This window comes from Pectinophora gossypiella, chromosome 9, assembly GCF_024362695.1.
Source record: "Pectinophora gossypiella chromosome 9, ilPecGoss1.1, whole genome shotgun sequence".
In the NCBI taxonomy this organism is placed as follows: Eukaryota; Metazoa; Arthropoda; class Insecta; order Lepidoptera; family Gelechiidae; genus Pectinophora; species Pectinophora gossypiella.
This window is the reverse complement of record NC_065412.1, coordinates 6,572,957-6,596,653: the sequence shown is the minus strand read 5'-3', so window position 1 is coordinate 6,596,653 and position 23,697 is coordinate 6,572,957. Positions and strand designations below refer to the sequence as shown.

General features: G+C 40.2%; 1 protein-coding gene across 3 annotated transcripts in view; it reads right to left on the bottom strand.

Moving 5' to 3' along the window:
• Window positions 1–802: 802 nt before the first annotated feature.
• The window catches only part of LOC126369485 (uncharacterized), a 36,772-nt gene continuing 13,877 nt past the window's right edge, over window positions 803–23,697 (bottom strand). Inside the window, exons 3-9 of one of the 3 annotated variants that reach the window (XM_050013918.1) lie at window positions 14,678–14,813; window positions 10,579–10,697; window positions 6,071–10,393; window positions 5,811–5,916; window positions 5,102–5,473; window positions 3,608–3,875; window positions 803–3,215 (exon numbers count right to left, since the gene is read on the bottom strand). In XM_050013918.1, coding sequence (XP_049869875.1) covers window positions 2,960–3,215; window positions 3,608–3,875; window positions 5,102–5,473; window positions 5,811–5,916; window positions 6,071–10,393; window positions 10,579–10,697; window positions 14,678–14,813 — 5,580 coding nt within the window. In that variant the 3' untranslated portion in view covers window positions 803–2,959. Of the gene's footprint in view, window positions 3,216–3,607; window positions 3,876–4,388; window positions 4,638–5,101; window positions 5,474–5,810; window positions 5,917–6,070; window positions 10,394–10,578; window positions 10,698–14,677; window positions 14,814–23,697 lie in introns of those variants that run through there. The other 2 variants (XR_007566719.1, XM_050013919.1) reach the window with 2 other exon arrangements.

The window sequence follows — 23,697 nt, the reverse complement described above, 5'->3', positions numbered from 1 at the left end:
TAAAATCAAGAATTAATTTGGTCTTCCACTAAGCATGTGAAAAATATAGGGTAGGTACCTACTTACATATATTTACTAGTTAAGACGCGGAAATATCGTCTATACCATAGAAAATTAATTAAAAATGATAATGTAGATAAAAATGTACTTAGGTTGTTTTTAGTCAGTTTGGGTTTCATAGCGGGAATCGCTTTTGGTCTACGAATAGCTCTTGGTAAATATCTTTCTACAATGCCAGAAGTGTCAATAATAGAGGGGTTAGTCAAGTTGCAAGTGATAAAAATATATGGGATTGTCATATCACCTTACGTCAATCGCATACATGCAACTTGGCTAAGGCCCCAGTTCCTCCATAGCCCCTCCGCTCCGATTACTGAAGGAAGCATTTTATATCTGTATGTACCTATGTAAAAATTACATCTGATTGAACCCCACAAGGTCGTCGAGGGATGATTTAGACGCGTATTAGAACATCTGACAGAATAATGCCCAAGACATGGAAGGGTTGGAAAGAGAAGCGAGAGACAGTGGCTTTTTTGGCCCAGCAGTGGGACGTAAATTAGGCAACAGAAAAACCTATGTACTTACTGTCAATGTGTCCCGCATGACATGGCCAAAACGAAAACATAATCTTAGAATGTTTAAGCTCCTTACTGCTTTCCATCTGGCTAAGGTATCACGTAATGTAGGTACATAATATATAGTACCTTAACTCCTTAACTTCAGCTTGGTTTAGAATTTGAAATGGAATTTGATTTAGATTTCTAGCTATTCTAATTTCAGGTGAAAATGAAAACAAAAATTTAAATAAAACAGGTACATTTTATTGAAAAAAATATGTACACAGCAAAACAAATAAATAATCTTATGTTGTATATTAGTCTATAAAACATTAATTTCATTGAAATAAAATACTATACATAACTACAGTAAGATTATGTACACGTAATACCATCTCAGGAAGTTCTACCCGACTATTTTAATAAACAATACATATCCATTTAACATTTAAATACTACCTATGTCGATATCTGGAGTCACATTCATTAATTAGGAAATTTTAAGTGGAATCTCTAAAATACGATAATATAAAAACAGTAAGCTATGATAATTTCTTGATATATAAATTTACGGGACATATCCAAAGATCACATAAATTAATTTTGCACATTGATAATATCTAACAATGACTGTCGATAACAAATTACCTATCAATTGTATTCATGGTATGAAATGACCTAAAGTTAACATTCTACCTATTTTTTAAAAATCTTTTATTAATTATAATCTTATTTGAATATTATTATGAGATTAAAAGCATTTCAGAAATGTTTTAAAAGAATCTCCCTTGTACCATAAATTCGCACATACTCCGAGCGCGTGCTAATTAATAAAACGTAACACGACGTTAAAATAATGAGTGGATTCAGTGATTTCAGTAAAGTTGTGATAATTGTTATTAGTCGAAGACTATTACATGAGTTTAGGCATTAAGCTATCCGCACGTGTAATTGTGGCACATGAAACCGACTAAAATCCTTGTACACCGCACTACAATATAAGAATGCAACAATTTTTAGTTACTTGTTTTTATTTAAAACAGATTTCACATATCCATAATTACTCATGCAAAATAGTCCTCGAACAATAAGTTAAGACTAAAATAACAAACAAATTGTAAGCAATCAATAGTGTACTGTACTTATAAAATATGTAACCGAAACAAGCGGCGGCCGCCCGCCGCGGCGCCAGGCCAGAGTTATTGTCAATTATCTCATCTATAATATCTACACTTTAATATGCTTAATATTTTGACTAGAAATCGTGTTATACTTATTATTATCTAACAAAACACATAAAATTTACACGATACATAGCGTAATTTATTATTAATTTACAGTTCACTAAAATTGTACAATACATCGATGACAAGGTTCTCCTCCCGTGTTTACCAGGAGCGCTTGCAGCAGATTTACTATTTTTTTATTTTGAACCTTAAAGGTTCGTTCCAAATGATGTATGTATCCATATCTATTTTACAATATTCATATTGAGTTATACACACAAATAGACACATATATTAAACATCCTATTTGATTGTTATATATTGGTAGGCCGGCTGCCATGTGCAACCACGATCATATATAAACACTTATCCTAACACATATAATGTGAAACAACAATGATTTTAAATCACAATTGTTACATCTAAACAATACCTACTTTAAAAATCTTCATTATCTTATCAATGTACGAAGGTGTAAGTTATTTATTATTTTAATTTAAACGCATTTAATGAATTAAAAAATTAATACTTTAAATATTAACATTGAAATTACAATTTGACTCATTCTGAAATTTATTTGGTCCAATAAAATGTAATTCACACAAATATTAAAATAACTAAATTAATTTACGGAATGCTAGTAAAGTTTTTCAAATATGTTAATGAATTCGTCTTCTAATCCTATTATCCCCTGTTGGGATATGGGGCTCGAACAACAGATGTTAATGAGTTATTTACATAAAATTATTAGTGATTTTTGTTGCGTTTCTAACGCTTTTGAAACAATTACCTCTTGTGATTAGTAAGCTGGCTCCTCGTATTCTAAACCCTTTCACAGCGCCATCTATCTAAATAGACTAGAGCTAAGTCAGGGCGCCATCTGCCAAGCCATATAGGAAACGCCAAGTTTGCTACCAAACGGCCGACTACACCTAGGGTGGATCTTGAGGGCAGTCTCAAAGTTGAGATTAGGTTGTTAATACCACCCCTATTTATCCGAGCTTTAATCCGCAGAGCAAGATTGTCCGCAAATTACTATCAAGCTTCACGTGTTTGAATAAATATTTCAACGTTATGAAGCATGCTTGATTGCACTTTTCGACCGTTCAGAGAAAATGTCGATCATTTTTTATAACAACCGTCCGTAATTACCGTCTTGCGATAGCGATATGTTCAACGCGCACTGCGTAATCTTGAGCTGTCTCCTGCTTTATTGGCAACACTGGGGCCTAATTTAGGTTTCTTATGTTTATCTTTCTTTACTTTGTCTTTCTTACTGCGTTTTGGCGTCTCGGTAATAGGCGCGATGTCGGCTGCCTCCTCACTCGTACCCGGCTCATCGTAATCAGCTGTCTTTTCGCTTTTCTTATCCAGTTCTGCCATCGCTTCCTGAATTGCGTTCTCGAGAAGCGTGTTCAGTTTTCTACTCCTGTATCAGAGGAATAAAATCATATTAGAATTGTTCAGTCACTTAGGCACATTTTTTGTCATAAATTAAAGCTCGTAAAATTCAAATGTTATAAGTACATAAACACAAAACTCATGTCAAAAATGTTTGATGCATCATTTATCTATTTATGTGTAGATCTTTGGGTTGGGTTAATTTACACTTCAAATGGTTAAATATGAACAAAATTGAATAAACATACACACGAATGGTCACTTTATCATCACTTTTGTATGTACTGCAGTAGCACGACCACAGGAGCACCGTAACAAAAAACTATAAAGTTGTGCTTTTAAAAGAGAATTAATTGTATTGATGTCGTGTGGTCGGACCACGGCGATATGCCTATATAACCTTTCACCACATTCACTCACTTCCTATGCTTGGTCCGTGCCGCGTGGTGTGCTTCGAGCCCTTCGGTTAAAGTTAAGAGTCGCGAGTGTTCGACGCAGCCGGGCGCCTTGTCGGCGCCAAACCAGCGCACGCGCCAGCGCCCCGGGCCGGCCCGCGCCTGCAGCTTGCCGGGCCACGACGCGTACCCCTTCACGGGCCCCCACACTAGGTCCCCCACTTCCAACTCGCGCGGTCTCTCGCTACCACTCGCCTGCGACTTGTCTTCGGATTCCTCCTCGCTCTTCGTATCTACCGAGCGATTGACCATTTTAAAGCTAACTTGACATCGACAATACTTCCATCACCGCAAGGCCCACACCGAAAACAAAAGTTAAACGTTTACGCGGTCTTATGTGATGCCACAAATAAATTATGTCATTTTATTTATGAGTGATTACTAGTATATGTATGTGACTTTGTTATGGCAATATTTAAATGTATAGTTTAACTTTTGTAAAAAGCAACATTTTACTTAAAAATACAAGAAATAGTTAACACAGAAACAGATTGATTGACATCCAATCCTTACAAACTTTTAGAATAGTAATAATTAGTCGCATCATAAAAGTGGGTGATCGTGGAAAATATACCGTGTAAGCTTTAATAATAAATTAAATGCTAATTAAAAACATTATTTTTGTAAGTGCTTATACTGTAACTTGTGTAAAAGAAGAATGCAATTTTCCTACAGAAGTATGTTTTCTCCGCACCCGTATTACATTCAAATAGTAAAGACAGATAATGAAAATGTGCTTTACTTACAATGATGAACAGATGGAATGATGATGGCTTTACAATGATGCGTTAGTAATGGAATCCCAATTCGTGAGCCAATTTTGTTACTTCGAGTGTGGTGCAATGGAAAGCGACAGAAAGCCGGGTGAGAACGGTTCAACGCTGCGCATCACTTAGATTCTGATTAGTTTCCAGTACACCCTTATAAACAGCTGTATCTTGTATTAACCCAACCAAAAGAAAACCAATGACCAATAGTATCGCATTATGTAGAAGCTGAAATATACCACAATACACATGAGTATTTAATGTCAAATTCTAGTAACATCGGTATCGTATTCAATTTGACGATCGCTGGCATTATCAATCCAAAACCAATACAAGACACAACATGACGGTAAATTTTGAATTTTGTTAGCTGTGACTAAAGCGTGAGATGGTTCTGGATATTAGTATAGAGGCAGTAGAAATTAATTTCAGGTGGATAAATAAATCGGGAATTAGATCATGGGCCACGTTGGCGCAGCGCAGGGAGCTAGAGAAAAGGTAATTGAGAATGAACAATGAACGTGCAACTAGCTTCCTCGCACATCGGCTGTTTCTTATATCACGACCAATTTAACACGGTGCGGTCAGCACACTTAAGCTGATGAACAACAATTCCCGTAGTTGAGATTGCATTAAAGATTTAGCAAGTTCGAAGCACAGTGAAGGAAGGTAATATTGTAATCGCTACTTACCGTCGCCGGAACCCAAGTTGTGTCTATCGAATACTTTCATAGAGGCGTCAGAGCTAGACCCTGAGGAAGAGAAGTGCCTCGGCTGACCTTTGTCTTGGTTCATTGCCATGTCGAAGTCTGATTCTTTGGGAATTCCGTGGACCATGCCGTTGTTAGTTCTCATAATTTTGTCAGTTCTATAGGTGGATCCGTCTCCGAAGTCATTCTTTCTCTTGTAAGCTTGTGAGCGGTCGTAATAGTTGGAAGAAACAGGCATCATGTGCGGGTTGTTCCCTGCTGGTTGTACCATGCCCTGGTTGTAATGCATCTCTGTAGTCTCAACTGGGTTCGGGGTTCTGTTCTGACGCATCAACGGTATGTTGGACATAATATCTGAAAATCATAAAAAAGTCAATTAGCTTTAAGTTTTATTAATGCAACGGAAATAGTGAGTCCAAATTATTGATTTCTGGCAGATCGTCGTCACTGGAAATACTAATTTTCTCTATTTTCAAGTCCAGGAACATATGGATCAATGGATGAATGGTGGACGTTAAACATCCGAAGTCATGCTTCAGGTTGATGAGCTGGCCAAAATGACATGAATAATTTGAAATTAGTGTGACTAATGCAAGAAAGTACAGAGACAGGGGAAATTTAAACAGTGTTATAAGAAATGGTAGACAAGTTTCTATCGCCGAATCCAGGAAAACACACAGTATCAACTTACTTTGCGTGTCGGTGTCGGTGGGGAACTCGGCGCGCGGCGCTGCCCACGCGTGTTCGCGCGCCTCCGCCATGTCCTGCTCACTGCTCGACACGCACTGCACCATAGCCTGGAAATGTACACAACAGTTCGTTTATGTATAAGACATCACAAACATACTTTACAACGAACGTCAAAGACAATTTCAATACAACGAGACTAGGCAGTTTAGATCGTGCAGGCAAAGTTATAAAATGTTAGGACATATTATGGTCCATGCTCACCGAGGAATTAGCGTCGGCGGGCTCTGGCGAGCTGGTGGTGGTGTCGGCGTAGTTGCCGAGCGCGGAGGCGGCGGGCAGGCGCGGGCTGCGGGCGCGCTCGAGCGCGCCCAGCGGGCTGTGCGTGGTGGTGTCGGGCGGGCTGCCGGCCGCCGCCGCGCGGCTCGGCGAGCGCGCGCCGCGCTGCTGCGCCAGCGTCTGCGTCGACACCGAGTGCCGCACGTGCGCGCCCAGCGGCTGCCCCAGCATCCCCCCGAACTCGTTCATAAACTTCACGTAACCCTCCGGGTTGTCTAGTTTCACGTCGTTTTCGCTCAGCTGAATCTGGTTAAGTGCCACCTGATTTTTCTCCACCACCTTATCCTCGATCTGATTGGTCTCGACCGGCATCTCGATGAATCGCGTCTTCTGAACGTTCGACATCTGCTTCGACAGGAGAACATTCGGGTCGATGCTGAGGCGCGTCGGGTTGCCGCCCTGGATGTTGGTCGAAATAGACGACATTTGAGTATTGTGCGAATTAGACACGAGGGTCGTTTGTTGTTGCACGATTGTCGTGTTTTGCTGGACGAACGTCGAATTGTTTCGACTGTTCGTTGCGGAAGCCAACGAAACTTGTTTGGGGGATAGCGGAACCATAAGCGTCTGCCCCATCTGATTGGTCTGTATGAACTCTTGTGTCTGTACGTTGCTGGATCTGACTTGATGTGGGCTGGTGTTGAATGTCACGTTTGTGGGGCTCAAATTTGCAAGCAGAGGACTCAGTTGGCCGTTGAAATTGGGACTGTTCATCATAACTTGACTATTCGGAGACAAAAATTGCGCGCCCGGACTGTGCTGAGACTGGATGATCTTGCCTTGTTGGTTCTGAGCTCTAATGACGACCCCACCGTTAGCACCTGCGGCAAAAACTCCCGGGTTCTGCACTGGAGTTAAAACATTTTGTCCATTAACAGTTTGCAGCTGTAGTTGCATCGGCATTCCTGTAGAATTGTCTTGTATGATCGCCGTGCCGTCTGCCGTCATCACCATCCCTCCGAGATTGGGAACTATAAATTGCTGGAATGACGGGAAGTTGGGCACGACACCACTAGCGTTGTTGATCAAATTGACCGGTTGAAGCAAATTTATTTGTTGTGATGGTGACGTATTTGTGATTATCTGTTGAGATCCAAAGTTGTTCGTGTTTCCTTGTCCATTCATAACGATATGCGCCGGGGTGCCAGATTTACCGGGTACGATTGTTAGTGCCTGAAGCATCGGCGTCGGTGAAATGTTATTGTTCGGAGACAACTGGAATCCACGCGGTGAGAATTGCGGACTAGAATTATTTTGTGGTGATGAATGCACCATTATATTGTTAGGGTTCTGTTGAGGTGCAGTGATTTGAAGGACGTTGGTAATATTAGCAGTCTGACCCTTCTTCTTCTTGCTTCTCTTCTTCAAGCTTTCGGGCGACAGCATTGCCACACCCTGGACAAAGCTTTGGCTGTTTTTCACGTCTATCTGCCTGTGGGTAGTGTCGTTAGGTGACTGACCCGATACTACGCCCGTCACTATTTGTGGTAGGATTGTGTTTTGTTGTACAACTTGTCCATCCACGGCCATCATTGGTGGTTGGATTACAAACGGCGCCGGCAATGCGTTGACGACAACCGTGGATTGATTCACCATTGGCTGAACACCACCAACTGCAGGCATCACTTGTGTAACTGATGTAGTAACGTGGGTGCCAACATTCGATCCTTGCATTGGCGACATGGCAGTTGTAGTTTTCGGCGGCGGCGGCGGCATCTGATTGTTCGACACAATAATCTGACCGGTAGAAGATATAAGGATCTGCCCAGGTGTTGTCGGCTGTCTCCTTGCAGGCATTGTATTCGTTTGTGTATTGTGCGAGTCCGGCTTGGAAGGCATGCTGCCAATTATATTTTGTGCAATTTCTAGAGGAGATTTTGATATCATATTCTGCGCTGTAGGGCCAGCGATGTGCAGAGGATAACTAGTAGGCAGATTGACAGAATTTATAAAAGGATCCGGTTGATTTGTTGGAATGGCATAAGTTGTGGCTAAATTAACACTCGGTGGAGGTGGTGGTCTTATAAAGTTGGCTTGCGAAGCGTTGATCGACGTCGTACAAGTGTTAGCTTTGCCTGCTAATACTGATGTAACCGTATCACGGGTGACTGAGAAACCGCTTGCCATTGTCGTCACGAATGTTTGCACGTAACACGCTTGTATCAGTGAATGTGCGGGCCCACCGCCCAAATGCGGCGGCGGACAATAACCCGGCATAGAATTTTCAATCTTCTTCCTATTGTCGCATCTATAAAGATCATTTGGAGTCTTTAAGACTGGCTTTACTCCGACCATTGATATGTTGTCCACTTCCATGAGATTTTTATTTACGTTATGATTTGATATGAAATGCATCATCTGGGTCCCGGTGATCTGACTATTAGGCGGTCCTGGCGAATTATAAGGATATGGTTGATTACTGCCTGGCGTCGATGGGTTGCTGTTGAAATTATCTTTACAAGAGCCTGGGTTGGAGTACGCTGGACTAGGCATAGGGAATGTACAGTTTGGTGGGAGTTGTGAACTGTTGCTGCCGCTGCTGTGAGGCGTGTCGGTGTTGCGCGAACTGTTGGACAGCGTGGGCGATGGCTCTGGCGGTTGCAGCGTCTCCGGGGGCGACACGTTGCTGGTGCTCACTGTCCCCGCTTGTATGGGGCCGCAGCTCTCGTTCATCATCGGACTTCTATCAATAAACGTCGACGACGTCACCGGGTTATCTTCGAACCCATGTCTCGGACTAGACGTCGCACTGCCGTCTAACTCTAACTTGTACACGTTTGGTTTCATGTACTTCAGCCGCATCTGGTTATCTGGGAAATCTGAGTTGCCTTTCATTGAAACATTACAGCCTTTGCAGCACGGTTCTGCAGTCTTATCAGACAACACACTACTATCGGGAGTGTTGTTAGGAGATGGCGATGGATTTGGCACCATATTATTTCTGTATACGTTAGGAATTTCACAGGACTTTGTCATCTGTTTACAAGATCGATCGCCTTGATTCTGTTGGACGAAGCAATTATTAGAGTTCTCATATTGGTTGCCATCAAATGACGAATTAATACCGACTTGCTTAGAAATTGTGTTGTTCAACAAAACTGTTTGTTGTGCTAAGTACCCGCTAGGATCGTCCATGAACGAAGGGACATTATTATTGGGCATATCATCGCATTTTGAGTCTTGTAACATACGCACACCATGATTTCCAAATGTCACAAGCTTATTTTCAGTAGGACTAGCTTTCTTTCTACCTCCCTTGTTGTTGGCTTTTACTTTTTTCTTGTTCATATCTACGTTGGGCCACTGTTGAGATAACATATTATAGTGCTGAGGTAGCGGCGGCACCCGAGAGCACATCGATTGATTCATCGATTGCTCGTTATTCGGGAAGGGACTGTAGGATCCCGGCGAATCTTCAGACATATTATGATTATGTGTGTTAGAATCTTCGAAATCCATGTTATCTATCTTTTGAGGTTTAGGACTAGGGCTCGTCAATGAGTTAGTGTTAGGTTCGTTTCTCTTCACTTGCCACGGAGGTGTTTTGGCAGGATTAGTTTTGACTACGGTGCCATTCTGAATCACTAACTGAGCCTGAGGTAAATACTGATTTTGGGTCAGTGGCTTATTTTGATTGATGTTTTCTGCCAGTTGTGTTCTAAAACCTTTCATCGCCATTTCTATCTGCTTCTGATTTTGTTGAATAAATATTTGTTGCTGTTCATTTATCTTCTGCATTACTTCTGGAGTCAACGGTTGGTTAAGACCACAGAATATTTGAGATTCTTCTTCTTTGTTGGGTTGCTTTAAAGATAGCATGTTTTGTTGATTAGACATTTCCTTCTTATCATCTTTCATTTCATGCTCCAGATGAGATGGCATGGAATGCCCGTGAATATTCATTGTATTCTTAAAGTTGTTTTGTTTGTTAAAACCGGTATTAACTCCGATGATTTGTCCATTTGTTCCTAACACTGGCATGCCAACATTGAGTGTATTAGGAGAGCCAGCAGCATTCTGGTTGGCTTTTTGAATAGCATCTAAATTTTCTTGTTGTGTAATCCAACCGCTATTAACGGTGAGGTAGTGGGAGGTCCTCTGTATGTGGGTTTCTTGTTTGACTTCATTGTCTTGCGTCATCGTATTGGACATGTGTTGTCCGGGAGCGAAGTTAGGCAGACAGTTCTGGTTATTAGGTCGCACACTCACGCCTGGAGACATAGTGCGATTGTGTTCACCGTCCTGCGGCTGTAACATAGAAACAGCAAACGTCAAATGAATAATGTATCATTAGAATTTATTATGGCATGTAATGGAAAGACATAGAACGCACAAAATAGTCATCATCAAAAATGTAGCGTAACCCGCAGGCAGTGTTGGCAACGATTCAGCTTTTATCAGGACCATGAATACATAACAGGGGTATATATTACCTTGAAATCGTTGAGAGGTCGTTCCCTCTGGACCATCAGCTGAGAAACGCTCATGTTTGGCGGGAAACCGGGCCTTTTCTTCATTTTCTTCTTTAGCATTCCTACTTCAGTGCCGGGTGCTGAAATCATTCAAATACACCCTTTAATAAAGAGAACAAATATGCAATCACCACATTCATATATTAAGTATATCAATTATAACATTACGGCTATAAAATACCCGTTCAAAGAATGACTTATAAATCGTTTTATGTCGACTTGACCTGATTACGAGCCATTTCTCAGTTACCGTAGTTTAACGACATGGTTATAACACTATAACTAATGTAGTTAATGCTTACTTCAGTTTACTGGTTAAGGTGATGTACTGTTGTAAAACAATTAGATAATATCATTAATATTTTTTTAAAGCAATCATCTTTATTCCCGCCCGATTTATATTTAGAACTCCCTCCTAAATGGGAAAGTAAGGGTATTAGAACAATGTTCGAATTTAGAATCAATGAGTTTATAAATGGAAGGGGCACTGGGCGGTTGGTGGCAGAACAATAATGTACACTACAACGTCATTGAGAGAGCGGCGAGGTCCCCGACCGCGTCACTTTACTCTGCTCTCTAGACGACCTAATAATAAAATAGCTTTAGCTGTTTTCAGAAAACCAAAGCAAGTTTTAATTATTTCATTAACCTTCATTCTTTATAATCTATACAACTCCGCCACTGAATAAAAATCAACCTAAATCATGCTTATTACAATTATTAACCCTTGTAAAGTTGTAACCATGGATCTCAATTACAAAAATCATTTCTGCTCAATGATGAAATCAATTACAATTTTCTAACTTTTATATTCAACCGTAATCGACCCAGATTATAGGCAAGGGGAAGGGAAAATAAGCGATTCGACAACAAAGCGGAGAAAGAGAGCGGCGATTGATCGCATTTATATGTAAACGAAACCAACGATTACGACCAGGGCTTTCGTATTACCAATTAATTTCTGTGGTCTCAATAAACCTCGATGACTTAACAGAATGAGTAATTAATCATTACTTATTAAACCAACCCATTTACATAGTAAATTAAGAGTGTATTAGGCGTGTTCATCAGTTCAGTCTAAACGTGTATAATCCAAGCCACTACTGAAATATGAAGTCGAGCATAAAAGTATGTCGGGGTGGTAATTCGATAGCTCTTCATAATTAGTTAGCGAGCCGAGTATAATACCGTTATCTATTTGCACATTATCTGGCAGATTTGCAATTAAAATACGGGTTGTGTACGGTGCTTGGGCGGGTGGGGTGGTAGAGGCGCCAGCGGGCGCCGCTGGGCGGGGGTGGCGGGGTGGCGGGGCCGGGTGGCGCGACTCGGCAGATCAATAGTCGTCGGGGTGCGCGCCCGCGAGCGAGCCCGCACGCCTGCACCGCCGATTGTTTCAAATTACACCCGCCCTTTGTTCCCGCCACTGATCGAGTCGCCGACGTTTTTGTTTGCTCTGAACGGCCGGCTTCCTTTACGGTAATTACGCAATCCTGCGGCCGGTCGTATGAACTACCTCATCGCGTCCTCTGCGCCGAGCGCTATGCGGTTAATTTTGTTTATGAGCCTTATCTTCTTAACGGGCCTCTTTAAAGTACGAGAAATGGAAAGAAAATATAATACCTATGCTTCCGTTTTATAAAAACATCGAATGAAAGATAATGATTAAATTATAACGGTCAAGTTCGCTTTCATACTTAATAATTAACTATTCAGAACGCTTGCAAACAACATCAAAATGTACGAAAGAGGGTATAAAGCGGAGTCTAAATGAGTGGCGCCCGAACAGGGACTGCGAGGCCAATGACAATATAATTCCCACAGAAACGGATTAACTTGCGTTTAAACGTGGGCTTCCCGTATTTTTATGAGTATTATACCACTGATGTAAATAGAGTATAATTATTAAATTAAAATTAACCTTTGAATAATGAAATGACAATGGGCGAAGCGAATAAATTAGCTTTTTAACAGCTTTTTCGAGTAGCCCTGCTTTGTCCGGCTAGAATAATAAAAATGTTTTATAGTCATGCAGGTGGAGAAAAGACTGGCGGAATTGCATTGCGAGGGGGTGTTGGGCGCAGTAGGTTGTTACTCCCGGACGGACGGTTGACGAAGTGCAGTTACCCGGTATTCATGCCGCACTAAATGCAGCGCGCGCCGCCCCGCGCCCGCGCCCGCTCGCTGCCACTTAACAACAAAGAGACCGCTCTACCCTCTTTGTTACAAGAAACAACTCACTCCTCCAGGCAACCACTTTTCAGCGTTGCATTACTCTGAGTCACTTAAAATAGAAGCTACTTATATCCTCCCAAGGACTTGTTTTTCTTAAGTACCTACATCTACATAAAACTGTTTTCTTATTGATTTTTACGAGTGGTTTGTTTTGTCTAGGCTTGTTTGTTTTGTACTTTTTTATTGAGTCAATTAGGAGCGACTTGTTTTTGTTTGCGTTTCAACATTTTAATTAGAGACGTGGGGCGGCGGATTCTATACAAGGTAATTTTATGGATGAATTACGTGTTTAAAGTCAATAATTGTCATTAAAGACAGGAGCATCTCTTCCAGAGTTCACCGCGGCGTCCCGAGCTAATCCCGTCCGGTTCACACTCATGTAATTGGATGAAGGAAAGCCGAACGCGGAGATTGTGCCGGCACACCCCGGATCACCGGCTCCGGCCACCCGCCGGCCGCTCTAATCGGATAATAATGCTCCCCGTGCACACGACCAACACCCACCGACAATCCCTTGTTTCCCTTAAACCGTTCAAATTATCTTCAGAAACACTCCACTGAAAAACTTCATTCAGTGCACTTTTCATTGCAATACTGTAACATAAAGGACTTCAATTTAAAAGCAAATGCGAGGGGGCGGCACATTTTATATGACGACGGGTCCGCGATTCACGCGACCGTTAAAAAGCCTCTCAAAACAAAAGCGATGCGAAAACGACCGCAGTAAACTTAAACCGTGATTGTTGCAGCTCATTTCGTTAACTTTATGTTTGTGCTGCTAATAAATAAACATTAAAGGTATGCTCGAGTGGAGTTATTCTTCTTCTCCTATCGTGTGGGTTGTGAGGTGGATGACTAACCTCATAGTCTGGTGTCAGGGTTACTATTGAGCCGCCAAAGGCCCCTGACATGGCTCATGTAAATAGTAACCGGGACCAACGGATTAACGTGCCTTCCGCAATATTCTTTATAGATGTATACTGACTTTCGTGTGATTTTAAAAATAACTATAGAGTTCGGTATGTTTTAAAGTTTAAAGCACATATAGTTTGCATCTAAGCGTTTGTAATGAACAATTTGCGGTGCGGCGAATAGGATTAAATTCCATCGTTTACAGCATCCTTTCCCCGAGGAAGCGAAGACGTCGGAGGACGGAAATGAAATAAGGCTAAGAATACATCCGCCCACAAGGAAGGCTGGCTGGCGCATGAATACTGACGACGCCGACACACTACATTTGCTAAACACAATTTACCCTCTGTTATTCCGCTGACAATTTTCTTCTCATTCCACGCAACCCCCCTTCCTTCTCGGACATGAATAATAATTTGTTTATTGTGATCTCATTTCTTCTTGTTTACTCGTCAAATTGAAGATTGAGTTTCGCAAAGTAATTTATTTACGCTGAGGACTCTCTTAGCGTAAATTGAAAGACCAATTCCGTAAATTTTAGGAATTGGCGACACTCAGTAGCGCTCTTTAAATATTTAACCTGTAGAAATCATTTGAATAACTTTAACAATTATTATTTGTTGCAACAACTTACACGTTTTCTTATCAAAATGGTGGAATGATTGACGACCCTGATTCGTTCTGATTGATGTTTTAAATTTGATTAAAATTCCTCGTACGTATGTATTATTCTGATCGACTCAAGACACGATAACTTATAAATATTAATATTCCTTAATATAATATACAAAATATTCATGCTATTTTAGTAAATGAAGTACGGATCACATAGGTCAACAAAATATCTACTTATCTGGGACAGTGACAGGATATTAAATAAATATAATATTATTATTATAATTAGAATATTTACCTTTCTTTTGATCAAGCGGCGGCGGCGTGGCAGGTGAGTGCGCGCGCGCCTGCAGATTAGCAAGTAGTTTCCGCTTGTGGTTGCACAGCTTCGTCAACTCCGCGCCCGACGCTGCCTGGTAGGGCTTGCTCACCACCTGTAACAACATCACAATCTTATTAGCAAGGTTCTTGAGCAATAAAGAGGGTGTCGTGCCTATGGCGCAGACTAGATATGTGCATCAGATCACACACTTAATTCGTTTAAGTTCGTATTCTAACGGCTGAGCGTCGCGTTAATGCCCTCAGTCTCCGTAGGCAATCTACATCGCCTTTTAAAGATCGTTAATCCACGCGATCGGGCAGCGTTTTACAGCACATTTGTGGTCTCCAAATATATCGTCAGTATAGTCTAATAACAATTATCATATTCTATACTTTTGCAGTAAGCACTAAACTATAACCGACTTTTACTTGAAGTTTCTAAACAAGCCCATTTCGTTCGTATACACGAGAAAAGGAAAGAAAGAGATAAAAAAGGCTGGAAAGGGCTCTACCATTTCGAAAGCTCGTTTGATTGCCAAATATAACAAATAACGTTTATAACATGGTGATATAACTACTCAATCTATTGTCTAACACGATATTGTTAGAAATGTATGTATACACAGTTATTTCACGTAACGAACAACCAGTGAACCGGCGCACACTTCCTGATTTCACACAAACACCTGCTGCTATCCACTTCAGATCCTACTAACTGGTTTAGTGCGGATTTAGTGTTCTATACATATCCATTGGCTTGTATTAGGCTTCGAACTGCCGTATAACATTGTAAGTTGGTAGTTGTTTAGTCTGTTAAGCGATTTTATGGTAAACGGAGACAACAACACATTCACGTTTTTTTATGATTATAATGTTTCTTATATTACGACCATAGAATTTGTTTCTAAACGTTAATGTAATAGTATGTTCCTTGCATATCGTCAACACGAAATAATATGTAGAACTTTACCTGCCTCCATCAACTAAGTAAGTAGTACAGACAGCATTTTCCTTCCCCGTTAAGGATGTAGAATGAAGAAACCTTAACATTGATATTTTTGTTTATCATTCTGCTACGAAGGCAAAGGCATTCCAGACTGCCACGTTCCATTAAACTCAGTCATAGTACATTTCGCTCGGTGAGACGTGCCGAAATCCAACATGTCTTAAAAAGCGTACCTGCTTATGCAACCATGTACCTACAGTAGGCACAATACAATGTACAATATTTATACCGTATTAAGTGCAAGACGAAATAAAATGTCGTTAAGATATTGTTCATTATTTCGGGCAAAAACAATGAACATAAGTACCTATATTTCTTAATAACTTCTGTCAGAGATCTCCAGACAAAATAGTTAAACAATAGGGGTTGGGATTTTAACAAAACATTCGTTCTTGCGAATTTAAAATATCGTATATGTGTCAGGATCAAAGTAAAAACAAGAAATTCAACATTAGGTACACTATTCTACATTAATGAGAGATTTTCCAGGCTAGTAACAAGGGTCATCATTTATACCCAAAAACAAAGACAAAAGATGCATATTTCAATAAGGTTAAACAAACGCAAGTCTGTACAGCGCCATCTATTTTTTTTTTTTTTTTTTTGGGAACGTAGCGTGGAAAGTTCCTGATTGTGTTGCTAATAAGGCAAAAAGTTGTTAAAAGTTTCCTTTATATCACAGATGGTACTCGTGCTCTAGTACCGTGTGAAGTGCGAAAATTGAAATTGGCAATAAATAGTGTGGAGAGTAGTGTAGATCTGTGAGCACGTCCACCATTCATTCCGTGCGGACGCCCACTGCGCACGGATGCACACGCAAATTGCACCGCTCTCCTGCTGACAGTACTCCATACTCCATGCCAGCATGTACAAAACGAGCGCATTACCCGCCCTAACTAACTGTGCGTTAGCACCTATGCGCTAATTGTAAGACTATCCACGCTAAAGATGAATGGTGCTATGCTTTCTTGCTTGTTACAATCGTGCAACTCACATTGTTATATAACATGTTACAAACTTTGTAAAGCTAAACGACATAGGCCAAAACTATTCGGTAATGTCCATAACTATTACAGACAGTTCTCTATCACGTGTGCAAGTACAAATACGTTTACAAAATGCACATTCAAGACAGATGAGCTAGTAATTAAGACGGCAACCACCTTATAATGTTTAACATTATGTCCCTTCAATCAAAAGGCAATGTGTCCTTGTCCCGCTTGGCGTACAATCACATTTGCAGAACGGATAAACATAATTAGTAGTTGTGTTATTGTACGTGAATGCTACACAACCAGTAATATATTAAGAATGACATTAAATGCAATGAAATATAGAGTTGTATTAAAAAAATCAAGTAAGTTGATATGAATGTTCATAATTCGAAGCGAATCAATACCAAGGATAACAATGACGCCGAATCTGGTAGACATAATAATACGTATGTGTAGATAAAGGGAGGACTAATAGCCTGTCCACAATAATAGGATGGCTGTCTGTGTCGATAAGCCATTGCAACACAGTACAGCAGTGGTGTTTCAATATTAAACCAATCAACGTGATGGACGCCACCTCGCCGCAGTCCTGCGACAGACGTCGCCCGAACATGTCACGGTAGTAACTAATGACTGCGTTTTAATTAATAGATACATGGCTCCACTCCTCTACGGCTCTGCTGCATAATTCATTCTGTTCGTTACTGAAGCGAGGATTGCTGTGCAAGCCCATCATGTCACACAACTAATTGACTTTCATTAAGATGAACTCTGATTGTTATCGTGTTGGTCAAATGTTAATAAACGAAGGTAACTATTCAACGATAGCAACGTAATAATGAGTTTAGGATCGATACACGATGCCTATACTATAAACGTCTTTATAGATGGGGCACGCACCGGGCCGACGCGGCGCGACTCTATCGTTTTATTTGCGTGCGGCAACTGAATGTCACGTAATTTGTCGCCGGATCGTCGGTAGCTCGCCACTAATTAACGGGGACATTTACAGCTGCCAAACTTGCCTGTATCTGTACAAATGCCCCCTCCCATCCCCCAGCCAGGGGGTGGCGCGCTGCATTCCCAACTTGGTGTAGCCTTCCATTCGTAGTGCCACTAATAAATTACATTCGAGCGCCACGACTTATTGTATCAGCAATTTGAATACAACACACCGTCGCTCGACCTCCTCTATATCTTTGGCAACCATAAATTTCGTTTATTGCGATGAGGTGCAAGTATCAAAACCATAAGTCAGCTACGATGTGAAATCACGAGCTCTAATCATGTTGTTGAAAGGCAAGTGGTCGTAAAAGAGATTTGACGTTCCCCTCGGCTCTTTATTTGGGTCAAACTCTGAATAGAAACAAATACCAACACAAAACGTGGAGGGACTGCCTAATAATTACGGATATAAGAATATCCTCGATTAGGGACTCCACTTTTACCATAATAACATAAATGAATCTCTTCCTACCAGGGATTATGGGCGAGAGAATGTGTATGTAGTACTTGCGTAATTATACTTATATTATTGAGTAGAGCAAGATTAATGCAGACAGATTTCTAAAGTAGCACATTTCAAAGGTAAATTAAAAGTGTACAAGATGATCAACTGGCATTTGCAAGAGATTGTCATTACTGCGTAAATATTTTGGTACAAACATAATCTAATCGCTAAACGGTGGTCAAGCCCATAGGACATTCATTATTTGCTCAGGCGGTGTAATGTTTGTCTCTTCAAACAGCGCAATACTATCCGATTGGGGTGAGGGTCGTGTGTAAACTTGTATTGAACATTGACGACCTTGACCTGACTAAAAGAAGGCGAGGGGATGTATACTTCACACACACAACTAGTTTACTGTTTGGTAACACAAATCTTTACAGTTCATTAGGGGAATTTCCTTTGAGAAAACATGCACGCATACAATGTATATCTTTCAATGGTTACGTACGTCTGTATTTGACAAGAACATGTTTTCGGAGTATACGTTTACACTTACTCCGAAAGCTGCAACATAGAGACGTAACCAAACAAACAGTAAGGTGTTACCCAGGAACAATACACCCGTCAAAGTGACTAACGGTGGTGTTCATCGGACAACACCTTAGACTGTCATTGTATATAGCTCCATTCTACATCGGGAGCTGATCTCGGGATTTACAATGGCCAATAAACATAGCTTGTAGATTGTAGACAAAAGCCAGCGGCGGTTGTTGGCCACGTATAGGTATCTCGCCATCGGAGCGGCGAAGCATGTCGCTTGCAACTGTCGGTGAATGCATGTATTGTGCCATATGCAGGCGTGTTAATAGATATCGTATTGCGTGGGAACGACCCCTCTCCTGGTGGACACACGTGCCATACCCGCCGTGACTAGACTGCACCTTTAGACCGAATACGTATTATAAAGCCCACAAATAATGTCTTTAAAACTTCGGCGCCGGCGGCAAATTCGATTATACGTAGGTATCGAGGAAATTAACACTTACACGTGCGGTGGGCGAAGTGTTTTCATTGTACTTTCTCAACCTACATGGTGTGAAATTTTGAAAGCCATAATTACGTTATTGGCGTTATTAGTACATGCTATAAAACGAGGAATGATGTATAGATATACAAACAAAATGTGAATAACGTTGATGATTATGAGAGTTTTAATTTATGCGTATAATATTGAGATTTCTAGTTGTTCCAAACAAGGTTCCTATCGGATCGGAATGTTACGCAGTGCCTTGCGCGGACGCCACTTTCACCGCACTGTGGGAAAGTCGGCGTTTAGAAACCGACTGTCTGTTTACACTACCTCGCTATAACTGCCTATCTATTGAACTTTTCGAATGCATACTTTATTTTAACAATTTCTCAAGATACGTTACTCAATGTTATTTATAATTCCACATAGTGTAGCTATATTTACACAATAATGCAGCATATTTAGTACATTTTATTCAATTATTATCGGTTCAGTAAGATATTCAGACAATTAAAATGGTCCGACACAGCCTGTTCAAACAAAATCTCGTCTTTCAACTTTCGACACGGAAAACATATCGTCCGCCAATCCGGAATCAATAAACAAACAGTGGTATTATTAAAGTCGAAACTCAAGTTGATCGAAACGCGGAGAAAACACCGAATACAGGGATCACGACCTCGATCGATCGTTTAAATGTCACTTGAATGGGTTGCCACGCGGAAGAGACGTTTCTTTGTTCCCGCAGAAGACAACACAATAAGATTCCATTGCGCGCCAGCCTTTATACATTGAGATCATTTTATGCCGCGATGAAAACTATTATGTTTTAAATGCCACGAATATCTGCGTACACAATCACTATTTGGTGAACGTCGAAGATTTATACGCGCATAATTCATTATCAGCAATCAGCTCCAATATTTGAAGCGCTTTAAATGTTAATATATTACTTGTTTTGTTGACAAGTTTAACGACGTGTATTGATAGTGAGTTTGCAAATTTCATAGGGAGTTTAGTGAGTCGTGTGTGGCTAGAGTGGAGTGTAGGTCATAAATAGTGAGTTAATGGTCTATAAATGTCCTGGCAGCCGCTGAAAGTGTGGCTGCGATGGTATCGGGCGGACTGGCCCCAGCCGGAGCGCCAAGCGGCCGCGGGCGAGTCTCGGCGCCTCTACCTCACGAATCACGGCGGTTACAACGACACGATTATATTGTCTGTCACGACACACCGCTCCACGAAACGCATATGCTTCAATAAATGTCAACCAATTTTTTATTCTGGAAAATCCGAAAATGACTGAAGTTGGGCGAATGTAAACACTTTCGCACTTATATGGCAGGTTATTGACCTCGCATTTCGTAGATTTGGAGGCTTTTTTATTGATGAGATACAAAGATTGATATCGAGAGACCTTTCAAAAACTATTTTAGCACGCGTTTAACACATTAATATACACAAAAAGTCGTAAGATTTAAAATATGACTTAGAATTATCTTGCGAGGAATTTCCAACTTTTTGTTGTATCCCATCTAAGTAGGTAGGTGTATTAGAGACAAATATATTACTACTTTTTATTAGCGAATAATTATTATGCTAGATCGTAAGGATATGTTTAGATAACATCTAGTGTTGTGACTTTAAAAACGACGATAAAAACTTGTACGTATTTTCATGACCTTTAATGAGCAAAACTTGTTTTAGTATACAAAAAGTTTTGATTAAGATAAGTTTGACACGAGATCATGTTTTAATTTGTGTAATGGGTAATATGAAGTAGCGTTTTCATATTTAATATAATTATTATTGATACATTTTTATTTTTATAAAATGTGAATTGAAATGCCTTTAATAACGAAATGAGATTTCATGGCCATAGTTTTCTAGAATTCAATACATGTTAAAAAAAATATGCAATAAAGCTAACTACAATAAAACAAGGTATTATTTTCTAGCTAGACTGGTGCAAAAAATGAAATATCTAAATAACATGAGTATCTATCAATCTGTTTTATCTTCAAACAATTAATATTATTCTTAATTCGCATTTATTTTATATACAGACACAACTACTTTTGTGCAGAATGTAAAGGCATCTTTAAAAATCAACATTGTATGATTGACGATACAAGTAAAATTGTCATATAAACCAGATTGTAACGAGATAATCACAAGAGGCTCGTCAGCTATGCTGTGGGTGCGCACACGCGCATATCTTGCCATTAAACGACAACGCTCTATGCGTGGTCCGGAACATAGAAACTAACAAAGTACCATGCTGCTTATGGTAATTAGCCGCTTATCACTGAGGAAGTGATATTGAAGGCATATCGGTAAATAATCCTGTACAGAAAAAAAAGTAGGTACCATGTTGCTTCTTTTGACTAATTTGTTGTATGTATTATCTCATTGAGGTACTTATAATAATGTTACTTTGGCTAACCTCTTTATATCACTTAGTCTATAAGAGATCAGCTTACAATGGTAAGGTGTCAACCTATAGGTATATGTCTGTCATCATATCCACAATTTTAAATTAAGAAATAAATATCAAAACCTGTTTACCGAAAAATTGTATCTCTACCTACATGATTTAGTTTACTCGCATAAGTAGTATAGCTAGATATAAATGGCAATGTTCATATTCACCAACCACTCTTAACATCTCTCTGACAAATCAGATTGAATAGGAACCTTTATGCGCCGTGATAAGCCCGCAGCCTGTCTACATTTCACGTCAAATAAACAAACACCATGACAAGCGCTTTTCAACTCTTTGCAAACACACGAGAGAGAAGTAACGTCGAAAGAAAACCCAAAAACATGAACACTCACAAGCGTGAAACGAATGTAGACTTTATTCAGCCCGCAAGTTAATCGTTACTAAGCATTTTGTGAAAATACACCAAGACTCGTCTTATAAAATAAGAACAATGCGTCAACACAATAAAGCTAATTATATTAATTCCTCGACAATTATAATCAAGTCTTCTAAAAATAGAACATCTAATGAATGGCAGGGTAATAATACAAACACACTCCTGCGAATGGTTATTTGTCAGAGATAACTGAATTACATTATGGTATGTACAATGTGTGGGAGTTAATCTGAGAACTAATAGCGCTGCTAGAGCTCGGTTCCGCTCGATTGCAAACAAAGCGGATTACTACGCTCTTGTGCAGATTCGTTATAAAGTATAAAATGCCATGGATTTGATTAAACGAAGTATTTTCGAAAAGCAGCATTCCAACTTCATTACAACCACAACACAGAACGCTTACAGTTGCGCGGATCAAAAAGTATGCTACTAAGCATTGAAGATTCTATCCCGATTCGAATCACAACGATGCTCAAGAACTAGTTACCTACGTCTATGGAATCTCATCTATTACCGATAGCACGATAAAGATACGAGTGGATCGATTCAGTGCTCCGTCTGAATGTGAAATCGAGATCTCGTCGAGTGCATCTCAAGACGAATGCTCGGAACAAAGAGGAATCGATGAGAGCGGGAGTGTGGGGGGCGGCGGTGAGTGCACCGACCTCCCCCCTACGGGCCGCGCTGCAATTTGTACATTTCAAGTACACACAAAGGCGAGGCGAGGAGGTCGCAGCAAGCTTTGACAGAATTAACTTGTCCGTCACACAACGGTGAGGAAAGCTCATCTTTATTGGATAAATGACACGGTACTTTGGTTTGACTTTACATCGCGACAAACAGCATGTTAGCGCACACTCACACACTTACATACATAAACTCACGCCTATTTCCTATCGGGGTAAGCAGAGATTATAGAATTCTATTTGTTTGCCTGATCTACATCTCTTGTTTTCTCCACATTCATCAATAGTTTCAATTACGCGTGCCGGTGCAGAATAAATCGTACTAAACCTTTACACACATGTCTAAAAAATAAACCATTGAGAGTTTAGAAATAGATATGAGGTATTTTGAAACAAGTCAATATATCAAAAGATTATACGTCACATGACTACAGATTAGAGAACATTCAAAGGTCTTGAATTTTAAAATTCTGAGTGCAGTAACCCAGCTGCTTAGATTACGTGCTTACGCAAACAGTGGAATATGTAAACAGACGAATTGCACAGTGAGAATACTGGTGGGACAAACTAGAGGAGCATAACGAGCCACTTGTTAGTCAATACTAGTGTGGTCTGAATAGATATAATGATGGTCGCAGCCCGCCACAACACTGCTCTGTTATTGAGCACACGTGGCCCCATCGCCGTGTGCACTATAATAAATAACACATTCTATAGATCAAATCGAAAACAAAATCGCGATATTAGCACCTAGTAAACTACGCACGTCTTCATACTACATATATACATTTAACAAACATTACCACCTTATTAAATTCAAATTAAGTCAAGCTTCAATTTTCCTTCTGTCAGTGAGAACGTGCACAATATTATTGTTCAGCCATCAAACAATACCGGTTTACATCCTTTGTATTTCGCCAAATGGCATTGACGACTTACTATTAACATCCA